The following is a 14592-nucleotide window of genomic DNA, read 5'->3' on the forward strand; positions in this document are numbered from 1 at the left end:
AGTTGAACATAGATATGAATTTATTTTTGGACTCCCAATTCTATCTCACTCATTTATATATCTATCTTTTTGCCAGTACCAAGATGCTTAGGTTATTGTTGATTTGTAGAAAGTTTTAAAATTGAGAAGTATGAGACCTCCTACTTTGTTCTTCTTTATCAAGAATGTTTGGGGAATTCTTGGTCCTTGAGTTTCCAATTGAATTTTAGGATCAACTTGTCAATTTCTATAAAGAAGACAGCTGGGATTTTGGTAGGGATTGTATTGAATCTGTATATCAATTTGGGGACTAGCACCATCTTAACAATATTAAGCCTTCTGATCCATGAACACAAGATATCTTTCCATTTATTTAGTTCTTTTAAAATTTTCTTCAACAATTTTTTGTGGTTTTCCAAGTATATGTACTTATTTTGTTAAATGTATTCCTAAGTATTTTATTATTTTAGGTTCTGTTAAAAATGGAATTGTTTACTTAATTTCATTTTTGGATTGTTCATTGCTTGGTGCATAGAAATACAATTGATTTTTCTATATTGATTTTGTACCCTGTAAGCTTGCTGAACTCGTTTATTAGTTCGAATAGCTTTTTAGTGGATTCTTTAGGATTTTCTATATATAAGATCATATCATCTGAGAATAGAAATAGTATTAAATACTTCTTCTTTCCAGTCTGGATGCCTTTTTATTTCATTTTCTTACCTAATTAGCCTGGCTAGAATTGGAGAAATAATAACATCTTTATCTTCACCTACCTCTAACTGAAACTTTACATTCCCTTCGATTATGAAAATAGACAACAATCCATAGTAATGTTAATGATACCTCTGACTCTGACACTGATATAAATCACAGATATCTCATTACTTTTGTTAGAGATCTCTCAAAATATTCTTATGATTATCGGCACTTTGAAACTATGTAGTTATCAAACTTGTCATTATATCCCATAATTTAATACATTAATTAAAACAATAAATAATATCACATATTTCCCATATTTTGATAACTATAGCTCATTTAGTTGGTTTTTCATTATTATTTTGTGTATGTAAGAGCATAAACAAGTTCCAGAGAAGATGGTCGTGTCAGGAAGTCATAGATGTCCCAGAGCCTGGAATCTAGAGAACATTTGCTCTTCCCTGCTCCTCATTAGGATTATCCACAGGGCAGGGATATTCTCTTCAGTCCTTGAGATCCTCTACCTAAAAGCCTAGCTCCTAAGTTAGAAATGGGGATAAATAAGTATTCAGTATCCTGAATAGTGGTTTTCTTAGCCTTTATAAAAATAACTAACAAAATAAACTCCTTCTGCACTTTTGTCCCATCAGGTACCTTCTCAAACCAGATTTCATGAGACGGCCTGATCGAACATTTGATCCCTTCTCTGAAACGCCTGTTGATGGGGTTATTGCAGCCACTTGCTCAGTGCAGGTAAGGTGCTTGCTTTTCACAGAATAGTATAAATGTGTATGCAGGTGGTCTTGGAAAAGTCTTAAGAAATTACAACTAAAATATTTAATGTTGGGACTTCCCTGGTGGTCCAGTGGTTAAGACTCCATGCTCCCAATGCTTGAAACTAGATCCCACATGCCGCAACTAAGAACCGACGTGCCCACTAAGACCAGTGCAGCCAAATTAAAAAATAAATAAATAAATTTAATGTCAATTTGCAAGATCAGTGTGTGGCTCTCAACTTTGATTTTAAATTCTTTCTTTTTTTTCTTGAGAAACATGTTTTTCTACTAGTGACATTATTAGCTGCATTTAATGAAAAACACCAGATCAAAAAGTATCCAGTAGAGGCTGTGGAGCAACGGGAACTCTTGGCCATTGATGGTGGGAATGCAAAATGATGAAACCATTTTGGAAAACAGTTTGGCAGTTTCTTACAAAACTCAACATACTCTTACTATATGACCCAGCAAGTTGTATTCCTTGTTATTTACCCAAATGAATTGAAAACTTATGTCCACACAAAAACTTAACAGGGATGTTTTTAGCAGCTTTATTCATAATTGACAAAATTTTGAAAGTAACCACGGTGCCTTTTAGTAGGTGAATGGATAAATAATCAGTGGCATATCCAGACAGTGGAATAATATTTAGTTCTAAAAAAAATGAGCTATTGAGTCATGAAAAGACATGGATGAAATTTAAATGTACATTACTAAGTGAAAGAAGCCAGTCTGAAAAAGTGACACACTGTATGATTCCAACTATATAACATTGCGGAAAAAGGCAAAACTATGGAGATGCTAAAAAAGATCACAAGTTGGGGGGAGGGATTAGCAGGCAGAGTACAAGGGATTTTAGGGCAGTGAAACTATTCTGTATGATACTACAATGGTAGATACGTGTCATTATACATTTTTCCACATCCATAGAATGTACAACACCAAGAGTAAACCCTAAATGTATACTATGGACTTTGGGTGATAATGAAGTGTCAATGTAGGTTCACTGATTGTAACGAGTATACTACTGTGGTGCGAGATACACATAGTGGGGGAAGTGGTGGGTACGGGGACAGGGGTATATGAGAACTCTGTACTTTCTTCTCAACTTTGCTGTAAAGCAAAAACGGCTATAAAAACTAAAGCTTATTAATGAAAAGATACCTACTATATGATTCCACTTATACTAAATTCTAGAAAATGCAAACTAATGTATAGTAACAGAAAGCAAATCAGTTGTTTCCTCTAGACAGAGATGGAAGAAAGGATGAATTACAAAAGGGCACAAAGGAACTTTGGGAGTTGTTGAAAATATTTATTGTCTTAATTGTGGTGATAGTTTTACAGATGTACTCATGTGTAAAAACTGATCTCATTGTACACTTTAAACATGTACAGTTTATTTTATGTCAGTTATACCTCGAAAAACTGTTTCACGATTATTAGCTTTTAGATAACGTGAATAAACCTAATAAATGGCTGTAGTCATTTGGAAAATAAATGAAAAATAGTCTCTCCATAGCTATAAAATAGATAACATTTAATACTGGTCTTTACAAAAAATAACACTGTCCTGTATTAAGATTGTCAACATCAGTTTAGCATTGCTTTTCTTTCTGTGTGTCTCAAGACTTTTGAAAGAATTCAGTAAAAGTGTGGCGTGACAGAATTTCAGAGCTATGAAGTGACCTTAGGGCATATTTGAATCCATTGCTTCATTTCATAGGTGTGGGCACTTAGGTGAAGATGCTGTGGACAGTATTGTTTTGTAATAGATGATCCATGTATAGTTCCCTCTTTCTTTTCTAGGCAGTTCTCGGAGGCAGAACCTATGCCTAGAATAGTTTTTTGCATGCAGTGTTTGCTCAACCATGTTTTAGTTTAATAAGGAATGGATACATTATTTCCATAGCTAATTAAAATTTCTAAAGATGAACAGAGAATCTCTTCCTTCCAGATTATTCTTTGCTACTGATGATTACACTGACTTTACTTCTCTCTCATCCTATTTCTATAGGTCATATCAGGTCAGTTCTTATCAGATAAAAAAATTGGCACATATGTAGAAGTGGATATGTATGGGTTGCCCACCGACACTATCCGGAAGGAATTCCGAACACGCATGGTGATGAACAATGGACTCAATCCAGTTTACAATGAAGAATCATTTGTATTTCGGAAGGTAGGGTATTTTCAATGTGTCAGACTCACTCTGCTAAGTTGGGAACCATATTTTAGTGTAGAGACACTACATGATATAGGGACAGTTATTCAACCCTAAATGTGTTCTTCTAATGCATGAGTTCTGCAGCCATCATATGATTGTTGTTTCAGTTTTTCCCAGTCCTCCTCTCGGCTCTCCTTCCTCCTTGGAGGAGCCCACCTCCCACATGGCAGTGCCCAAGCCCCAGGTTAGCAGTCTACTCAGAGGGAGCCCTACAGGTGGACAGCCTCACATGTGGGAGAGCTCTTCCCTGCCCTTGTGGCATCTGGTGACTTGCACTGTTCCTTTAGCCAAGAGGATAGGTAGGATGTTGCACCTAGACTGAGGCCAATAAATGTCCTTAAATGGGTCAGTTGGTATTGTCCTGTGCCTCCAGAAAGTGTGGTCCCCATTGCTACCCAAGGTCCTGTGGGTCGTGTGCTGTTTTTGTCTTTTTGTTTTTTATCTCCTTATTATACCTTGATCCTAAGACCAATCAGTCATTCTCTGTAATGATGCAGTTTTTAATCTTGTAACCATTTTTTTAAAATTTGTTTTATTTATTTATTTTTGGCTGCATTGGGTCTTCATTGCTATGTGCAGGCTTTCTCTAGTTGCAGCGAGTGGGGGCTACTCTTTGTTACGATGCACAGGCTTCTCATTGTGGTGGCTTCTCTTGTTGTGGAGCACGGACTCTAGGCATGTGGGCTTCAGTAGTTGTGGCTCACAGGCTCTAGAGCACAGGCTCTGTAGTTGTGGCGCACGGGCTTAGTTGCTCTACGGCATGTGGGATCTTCCTGGACCAGGGCTCGAACCCGTGTCCCCTGCATTGGCAGGTGGATTCTTAACCACTGAACCACTGGGGAGGCCCTTAATCTTGTAACCATTTTTTTTCCAGTTGCTTCTCTTTCATCAATGGAAGATGTATTGAAAAATCCATGCATTGGCAGTGCTATCTCAAAAATGCCTGTTTCTTTCTCACTTATTCTGTTATCCAACCAAAATGCTTTCTTGCTTCTTCTTCAGGCACAGGTTTTCCAAGTGTTGCATGACATACGTATGTCATGCAACACAGATAATCAGCTTTTTATCTTAACAAAAATAGGGATTATCAACCTCAGAATTGGCTAACTTGTTTACAGAAAGCATATTACAGAAGATCAATATAGTTCAATAAATCAAGCCATTTTGACATGTAGGTGCTCCCTGTTACGTGAATACCATTATCCGTGCAACACCCTCCCCCCATTTTCACTTTCTCTTCTACAATCAGAGTGTAGTGTGAATTGCATACACAGCTGTGATGTGTCTTTTTTTCTTCCCGTGCTTTTCAATTTGTTATAGCTGGATCTGTTGTCAGTATGGTCAGAGTTTTGGAACATAATGAATAATCCCTACACACATTTCTAGAAATTCAGAAAGCTGGCTTCAGGCATTTTTTTTGACGCATAGGGAAATATCAGAGTTGGTTTTTCATGCAGTATTACTGGCCCCAGAAACAAGACGCCAATTTTGCATCCTCCCCTGTTCTTTAGAAGTTACAATATGTTGCCTTTCATTGATACCAAGTGCTTTAACTTTAGTTTCCTTCTTGCTGGTATTGTTTTTGCTCATTGCGCTAATCTCACAAGGTAAGCCCCCATTCACCACGTGAGGAACAACATAGTGACTGAAGTTGGATGCATTTCATCTTGGTTTCTCCTGTTCATCTTCATGAAGTTGGAATTAAATTAAAACCTCTAGGCATAACTAAGCAGCCAGTTCATTGTCTAGCTTTAGACATAGTGCTCAAATCAGACGAGATATCTTAGCGGCTCATAGCCAATAAATAGGCATTCTTTCTTTTTATTTTTTATTTTTTTTGTGGTACGTGGGCCTCTCACTGTTGTGGCCTCTCCCATTGCGGAGCACAGGCTCCGGACGCTCAGGCCCAGCGGCCATGGCTCACGGGTCTAGCCGCTCCACAGCATGTGGGATCTTCCCGGACCGGGGCACAAACCCGTGTCCCCTGCATTGGCAGGCGGACTCTCAACCACTGCGCCACCAGGGAAGCCCTAAATAGGCATTCTTGATTAAAAAACATAGGATTTTTTTTTTGTCATGTTGCTCTTTAATATCTGAATAGGGCTTCTGCTATCTGAGCTCAGATGTTATGGCCATGTATTAGGTTTGGGGATGGCAAGAGTAGATGTCTTGGGTATATGTTAATGTTGATTTTTGTTGGTGGTTTTTTGTTTTGTTCTGTTTTTGTTTGTTTTGTTTTATTTGTTGTGCTGCACAGCTTGCGGGATCTTAGTTCCCTGACCAGGGATCAAACCTGGGCCCTTGGCAGTGAGAGCACAGAGTGCAAACCACTGGACTGCCAGGGAATTCCCTATGTTAATGCTTCTAGCTGCCCCATCTTACTCTATTTAATATCCCAAAATGTGTTAAAAACTGAGGTGTGCAAGGAAAAGGGGAAATCTAAATTTATATATAGATTGTCTTTTATACATGAGGTGTTTCTTCAAAGATACTTTCCATATTCTTAAAAACAGAGTTTGATGTCAGAAGCAGCCCAGGTAGTAGACAGATCACAGGACTAGAAATCAGGAGCCCCAGTATCTAGGCCCAGCTGTCACTGGCCATCTCTGACATAAAGGAAAGTCACTTTATTTCTCAGGGTCTCCTTTTGCTCATCCATTACATGGGTGGGATGAGGAAAGATGCCAAGGGTTGGAGTAGTCATCTTTCACATCCATTCATTCCATCTAAAATTTTCAGGAAATGATTTCCAGGAAATGAATTCCAACCTGTTCCAATTGCCTTTCTCAATGGCTTGGGCATTGTAGCTTATACAGTATGCTTTAAGAATGCAAATTGACCATTGGCTTATTTTCACCATAAAGAAGCCTTTCAGAACATTATGAATATATTCCAGATTCCTAGAGTTGTAATTCTTGGGAGCTGCATTCCAAAAAGCAACAAAAAGTATCATTTCTTGTTTGCAGGTGATCCTCCCTGACCTGGCAGTCTTGAGACTTGCAGTGTATGATGACAACAACAAACTGATTGGCCAGAGGATTCTGCCACTGGATGGCCTCCAAGCAGGCTATCGACACATTTCTCTTCGAAACGAGGGAAATAAACCTTTATCACTGCCAACAATTTTCTGCAATATTGTTCTTAAAACATATGTGCCTGATGGATTTGGAGGTTAGTTAAACTTTTAGAATATTGTGTGTGTGTGTGTGTGTGTGTGTGTGTGTGTGTGTATTTCCCCCTCAACTGCACAATTATAAGCTATTTCAACAATTGTTAAAAAGTCTTTTGCTGGCAATGCTGCCAACCCCTATAGTATTGAAGAAATCAGGGATAATTAGTAACCTCAGGTCTCCTAGTAAGAAATGAAAGGGCAAGTCTAGATTATCTTTAAGGTTCTTTCTTATTTTAAAATACTGTAATTTTATGTTGTTTTTCAACTTTCACAAATACATTTGTGAAAAATATATTTACACCATCACTCAAAGTGGGGAAGGACATGAATGATGTAAAACCTTAGATATCTTGTCAACTGGTTTCACTAAAAAGATTTAAATTGAACTCAACTATCAACATGCCTGGATTTTTTTTTTCCAAATCACAGGAGAGTTCATCCTCACACAAAATCCAGCCATCAGTCCATAAAAGACCACCTTTGGTTATACTAATCAATGGGAAGCATCAAAAGTTGGACCAAGTCATAGGATTTTGCTTAAACCCAAACATATTAATTTTCATAACCCCCACTGTGCCAAGAACATTAAAAGGAAACAAAGATCCTCTATATTTTCAGAGTCTGTTGAACCAGGAAACAGTACACAAAGTACATCAAATTAACAAGTGTTCAAGTCCTGACTCTCCACTGCTAGCTGAGTGACCATGAGACAGTGACATCACCTTTCAAACACCTCATTTCCTGGCCTGTAGAGTAAAGGTACCATTACTGTCTCCCTCATAGCAGCCTTATGAAATGTGTGCTCATCATTACAGTATATAACATAACAAGGCATACATGCACACACATGTATCTGGCTCTAGATGAAGATCTAGTTTCTGTGCTATACTGGAACACATCACAGTCTTGTTTGGGGAACTTTAGGTTATTTTGTTGTGTGTTTTTAACAATGCAGACTTCTCTGGAGGGCAGATTTTCTGCAACTAATGCTCAACATTAACAACTTGATTGCAGGTTCAAACAGTAAAGTCAGCCACGAGGATTTTTCAGTTGAGAAATCAAGAGTAAAGATTCCTTCCCCCTTCCCTTTGTTTTTCGTGGAAAAGGAAGTCTATTAGAAACTGCAACACAGAGTAACAGATAATGAGCACATGGAAGAGTCTGGGACTGGGTGCTGTGGGGCTGGGTAAACGGGTCAGAAAAGAGCCAGGGAGATCTGCATGGGTGTTAAGAAGCATGTGATGGCCACAGGGCATCAGCAGATGGATAAAATCAGGTTCCACATACTTGCAGTTAGGAAGCAGGCAGTGCATAATACCTAATATGTTTTAAAGACAGTTGTATAAACAAATATGTTGGAAGACTTAAAAGGCTTTGCCTTTACATGTGTTCCTTTTCAAACGAAACTCTAATTTACTCCAGGGAAATGGGCTGTTTGAATAGAAAAGGATCTTCATGACCTTTTCTTCTTTTTTTCCTTAGATTCTTTATATATGTGTTAGCATACAGTATTTGTTTTTCTCTTTCTGACTTACTTCACTCTGTATGACAGACTCTAGATCTATCCACCTCACTACAAATACTCAATTTTGTTTCTTTTTATGGCTGAGTAATATTCCATTGTATATATGTGCCACATCTTCTTTATCCATTCATCCGATGATGGACACTTAGGTGGCTTCCATGTCCTGGCTACTGTAAATAGAGCTGCAATGAATATTTTGGTACGTGACTATTTTTGAATTATGGTTTTCTCAGGGTATGTGCCCAGTAATGCGATTGCTGTGTCATATGGTAGTTCTATTTTTAGTTTTTTAAGGAACCTCCATACTGTTCTCTATAGTGGCTGTATCAATTTACATTCCCACCAACAGTGCAAGAGTGTTCCCTTTTCTCCACACCCTCTCCAGCATTTATTGTTTCTAGATTTTTTGATGATGGCCATTCTGACTGGTGTGAGATGATATCTCATTGTAGTTTTGATTTGCATTTCTCTAATGATTGGTGATGTTGAGCATTCTTTCATGGGTTTGTTGGCAACCTGTATATCTTCTTTGGAGAAACATCTATTTAGGTCTTCTGCCCATTTTTGGATTGTGTTGTTTGTTTTTTGTTATTGAGCTGCATGAGCTGCTTGTAAATCTTGGAGATTAATCCTTTGTCAGTTGCTTCATTTGCAAATATTTTCTCCCATTCTGAGGGTTGTCTTTTGGTCTTGTTTATGGTTGCCTTTGCTGTGCAAAAGCTTTTAAGTTTCATTAGGTCCCATTTGTTTATTTTTGTTTTTGTTTCCATTTCTCTAGGAGGTGGTTATAAAAGGATCTTGCTGTGATTTATGTCATAGAGTGTTATGAAGAACCTAGGGGTAAGACAGGAATAAAGACACAGACCTACTAGAGAATGGACTTGAGGATATGGGGAGGGGGAAGAGTAAGCTGTGACAAAGTGAGACAGTGGCATGGACATATATACACTACCACATGTAAAATAGATAGCTAGTGGGAAGCAGCCGCATAGCACAGGGTGATCAGCTTGGTGGTTTGTGACCGCCTAGAGGGGTGGGATAGGGAGAATAGGAGGGAGGGAGGTGCAAGAGGGAAGAGATATGGGAACATATGTATATGTATAACTGATTCACTTTATTATAAAGCAGAAACTAACACACCATTGTAAAGCAATTATACTCCAATAAAGATGATTAAAAAAAAAGAGAGAGCAATGAATAGAAAAGGAAAAGGTATAGTTTGTTGAGCTCCTACTTTGTGCCAAGCACATTACATAGAATCCAGAAATGTGAAACTGTTCAGAATGGATGTGAATATATGTAGGTGTATGCTGAAGAAATGTCTGTGTTTATCATGTGGCTTATTACTAGTGTCAATATTTATGTAAGTATTGATTCAAATCTCCAAAAATCATCTTGCAAGTGTTCTTTCCTAACAGTGTCATTGTAGTATTTCTATCAGAAGCATCAGAAATTTCTGTACTACATTATCCTTGATGGGATTCTGCAGTTGACATCTTAACCTCAGATGTGACATTCAAAGACTGTTTATTCAGAATTATCAGTCATTTCTTTTATATGTGAAGAAACCGAGGGCAGACATGATGAGGGTTTATTTAAGGGACTTACCTGAAAGTAACAAAATAAGAATATGGGAACTTTTTCCACATTTCTGATCTTCTTCATAGCCTCTTGATTTCCAAAATGCGTTTGTATTTCATCTGCTTAACTAACCACCCACATTCAGATCTGAACATTTATGTACTGAGCCAGCACATTAGGAAGTCTACAGAGTCCCTGTTGCCTAGAACATTGATATTTGTTGATTCTATAGGAAAGAGTTCAAAATGAAATTCTACACCACTTCACTCCAGCATTTTCTGGGGAAAAAAGAAGGAAGTGGTCGATATACATCATCAGATTTTTATGTGGCTAAAGAGAGATAATATGAATTTATTCATTCATTCTGCAAATGTGTTTAGCAGGTTTTATTCTGTAAAAGGCAAAGTAGGTACAATATGTATCAGAAAGAGATTCTGACAACATAAAAAATTTTTAAAGGGTCATTCATAAATCCACTGCGCAGAGGGAACTCTGTTACTATATTGGTCCCTTTACTTCCAATCTCATTTCTTCTCTTTATTTTAATAAAATTGGATCTTACTATACATACTCAGTTGGATTAATATTTCAGAGACTTAATTTTTTTTCACATAATGGAGAGTATTTTCTCCATGTCATGAATTATTCTTATTGGCTAGATGAGATTCCATTTTATATATGCTGTAATTTATCATGTTATTGAAACATTGAAGTCATTTCTATTTTTCTTTCTTATAAACAATATTGCATCTAAGAACCCTAAATGTGAAGCTTTGGAAATATTCGTGATTGTTTCCTGAAGATGAATTCTTTGAAATGGATTTGTTGCATCAAAGTGTGTATACATATTTAAAGCTTTAGATACAGGTTGACAAATAACCCATCAGCAGTGTATGAGCTATAACTTTTGTTAGCATTTACTAGTTTAAAAAGTAAAAATGGTATACCATTCATGTATTCATTTAAGATATTTTTTTCTCAAAAGAATAGATATTTTCAACAAGTATTTAGTACCTACTCTATGAATAGCCTGAGTAAGAGATATAAGGTTGAAAAAGTCATGTACACTTAACCTCAAGAATTTTCCAACCTTGTACTCATATACATTTTCGTAAGCAGGCATATATGTATACGTAGATAAGTGTAACCTGTTCTATAAATGCCCCAAGGGCAGTAACCAGATGATATTTGGAGCATTGAACGAAGGAGTGATTAATCAGAGTAGGGAGGTTTCAGTAGCTGTCTGGGCCTTGAAAGATGAATAATACATCACAGCAGAGAGGTAGACTGGATTTCTCTCCAGATAGGGAAGCAGCCCAGGCCAAGGCCTTGATAAGGAAAGTGCTGGACTTACTGATTCATTCTGAAGAAGCTGAAATACAGTGTGTTTGGCGTTAAAACTGAAAAGATCTGGTTCCTGTTTGAGGATGTGTCCTCAAAACCTAGTGTTAGTCAGCAAGAACAGTGTGCTGCTCCTGTTGAACAGTTTGGGCACCTTCAGGAAAATATTCTCATTGTCAGGGCACTAAGTAATTTGGTAAATTATGTCTTCTCATCTTTTAGGTGGGTCAGTTTGTCTAAAATCACTCCATAATTTTAGATCCAGTTATAGAAGTAAGACCTCTTAGGCCTGACCAAGCTAAGTAAGTCCCAGCTTTTATAATCCACCAAATACTTACCCTAGGAATTATTTCTTTAATCAGATTGTTAAAGGCAAACAATTTTTAAAATTATACTCTAGTGGCATGCAGCATTATTTGTATAAAGAAGATTAGAAACAACCTAATCCATCGCTAGGGATTGGTTAAATACATTACAGCCATTCTATAGAATACTGCGTTAATAGCCATTAAAAATAATAACATGGACATATATACACTACCAAACATAAAATAGATAGCTAGTGGGAAGCAGCCGCATAGCACAGGGAGATCAGCTCGGTGCTTTGTGACCACCTAGAGGGGTGGGATAGGGAGGGTGGGAGGGAGGGAGACGCAAGAGGGAAGAGATATGGGAACATATGTATATGTATAACTGATTCACTTTGTTATAAAGCAGAAACTAACACACCATTGTAAAGCAATTATACTGCAATAAAGATGTAAAAAAAAAAACCAAAAACAGGTAAATTCTCAATGACAAATTAAACTTTGAATTTCTGTGCATTAAGAGAGTTAATAATAAATGTGTGATTTGCACTAAAAAAATAATAATAACTTGGCTCTCAGTATTTGAACATAGGAATATGACAGTGATATATTGCTGAGTAAAAAAATAAATTGCAAAACAATCTCATTATTATTTACAAAAAGCCCTATAACTCTCTGTTTATACATGTACATAAAATGCATAAAAATTTCTAGAAGGATACATACCCAACGTTAATAGTGTAACCACTATCTGAGAGTAGGGATGAAGGTTTAGTGGAGCTTCCCCATTGCATTGGACAGCATCCAGGAACATCACAGAGAATTCACTGTCCATTATGGCAGGACTCCACTTATTACTTCTGGACTGTGGTAGTCAAAGTGGTATCTCGTCATTTCAAATCACGCATTTACAATTATGAGTCAGATTTAACTCATTTTGTATTTTTTTTTTTTGTCACATATTCCTGTGCCTGCAAAATACTCTAGTGCCTTTGGTTTTGTTTTGTTTTGTTTTAAATTGGGTTGCTCCTCTTTTTCTTAAGTAATTGTTTAAATCAAATTTTAATTTACTCATAAGATCTCTTTCTATTAATTTCTAAAGTGGTCTCATATACATTTTAATGTCTAGATAAAGTTCTATGAATGTAAAGGTTGGAGATTCAAAGACTGTCTATTTTTCTTGGCCTGAAAGAATGCTATTTCACTGAGGCCACATAACAGGTACATAAGAACACTGACGGAGCCCCTTGGCTGTCTAACCTTGGATGACTTAGCATAACATTTTGTTTTAGTGTCCTCATTGCAACTCAGTGATAACAGTAGTACCCTCCTCATAAGTGAAGATCAAATGAGCTCTTGGAATAGTACCTGACCATAACAGCCCTCCATTAATTTTTTTTCATTTTATTTATTTCTAATAAGTTAAAGAAAACTCAATTGGTTCTATTTTCTTCTCCCTAACTTTACCCTTTAATTGACTGCAGTAAGTTATTTTGTCATAAGTAATTCATCATCCTAAGAAAAACCTCTTAATCCTGGGCTTGCTAAGAAGCTTCAGAATTCTAATGTTACTATGATTGTCTTTAAGCACCAGCAACTCTGTATTCTACATGATTTTTAAATGTATTTTAAATCTCAGTAATGTCAGGTGGGTGGTGTCATTTTATAGCAATAAGAAAAATGTTCTTAAATGGCTTTTCCAAGTTAAGGCAGCTCTTTAGGGAGGGCTTGGGCTTTTGCAGGAGCTTCTGGTCACTTATTTATTGGGCTTCTGTGCTCTGAGGTCACCATATGATGATGAATCTCTACTGATGAGGCAACTAGGTACTTCTGCAATTGCTCAAAATACTTCTACTTTCTTGCATGCGGTACTCTTTAGACGCCTTGAACTCTGAGCTGACCCATTTCCTCCTGAACAGGAGATAGGTCCAGAACCAGTGTTTTCCACCCTGACCCTCTTCCACTCCTATGAGTTCCCTGTTTTCATTCCTCACCCCCTCGGGAGACAGAGGCAGGGAATTCCACTTTTCCTTCTCGTTACTATAACAACTCCCAAGATATACAAAGAGATAAGCAAACAAAGATGATTCTGGAAGATTCTGAACTCTTCATAGATCTTTCTGTTCCTGAGCTGCCTAGATGTAAAGTATCTCTAGGCTTAAGAACAGAGATGAAGTCTCTCAGCTCTCGAAACTAAACTTGAACGTGAAAAAAAAAATGGTAACATTTAGAAGAAGAATGGCTAGGCATGAATCAAGCCTGAGTTTAATTTTTTGTAATATTAGTTTTCTACTGAACATAGAGTAAAACAGTCCTCTCGTTCACTTACGCACGCGCACACACACACACACACACACACACACACACACACACAGTAGAAGTACTAGGTTGGGTGCTAAGGTGCATTTTCCTTTGTCAAATCCAGTGAGACTCAGTGTGCTGGATTGTCTTTGCTGCTTTTTCTGTAGTTGCAGGTACCACTGACAATGGCATTTACCTATCACAGCAACTTTGCCACTGTTAGCCACTGCTGTTGGTAATGGGAGACGGTTCCAAAGATGATGACAATTAAGTGAGTGTCAGTATTACTTTTTTCCCACTCACTGTTGCTTTGATGGTTTTTATCGTTTGTATTTCTTTTATCATTACTGAGTGGTAGTGAGGAGAACAAATAAGAGAGTCAAAGCTATGCTTCCAGAGTTCATGGATCACCAGTGTGATATTTGTGTCACTCCAAGCTGTATTTCATGAGCCTCTTGTCCCTTGTCCCTTGAGCAATGCTTATCACTGCTTCCACAGCTATAGATTATCTCGTCTACAACTAGGCTAATTTTATGTCAGCAAAGACGAAGTGGTTCTTTGTTTATTCGCCCAATTCCCCTTTCTGCCCCCCTTATGATTAAAGATACAGCATGGGGTGGAGGTGTTTCTTGTTCACTTGCCCGGTATCTTCACAGGGTTGCTTTCCAGCCTCTTTGCAA

General features: G+C 37.4%; 1 protein-coding gene across 10 annotated transcripts in view; it reads left to right on the top strand.

Annotated features, from left to right (window-relative positions):
- The window catches only part of PLCB4 (phospholipase C beta 4), a 418385-nt gene that overhangs the window by 362600 nt on the left and 41193 nt on the right, over positions 1 to 14592 (top strand). For all 10 annotated transcript variants that reach the window (XM_079944160.1, XM_079944161.1, XM_079944159.1 and 7 more), the window contains 3 exons: positions 1332 to 1434; positions 3475 to 3639; positions 6651 to 6855. In XM_079944160.1, coding sequence (XP_079800286.1) covers positions 1332 to 1434; positions 3475 to 3639; positions 6651 to 6855 — 473 coding nt within the window. The remainder of the gene's footprint in view (positions 1 to 1331; positions 1435 to 3474; positions 3640 to 6650; positions 6856 to 14592) is intronic.

Source organism: Stenella coeruleoalba (assembly GCF_951394435.1).
Source record: "Stenella coeruleoalba genome assembly, chromosome: 15".
Lineage (NCBI taxonomy): Eukaryota > Metazoa > Chordata > Mammalia > Artiodactyla > Delphinidae > Stenella > Stenella coeruleoalba.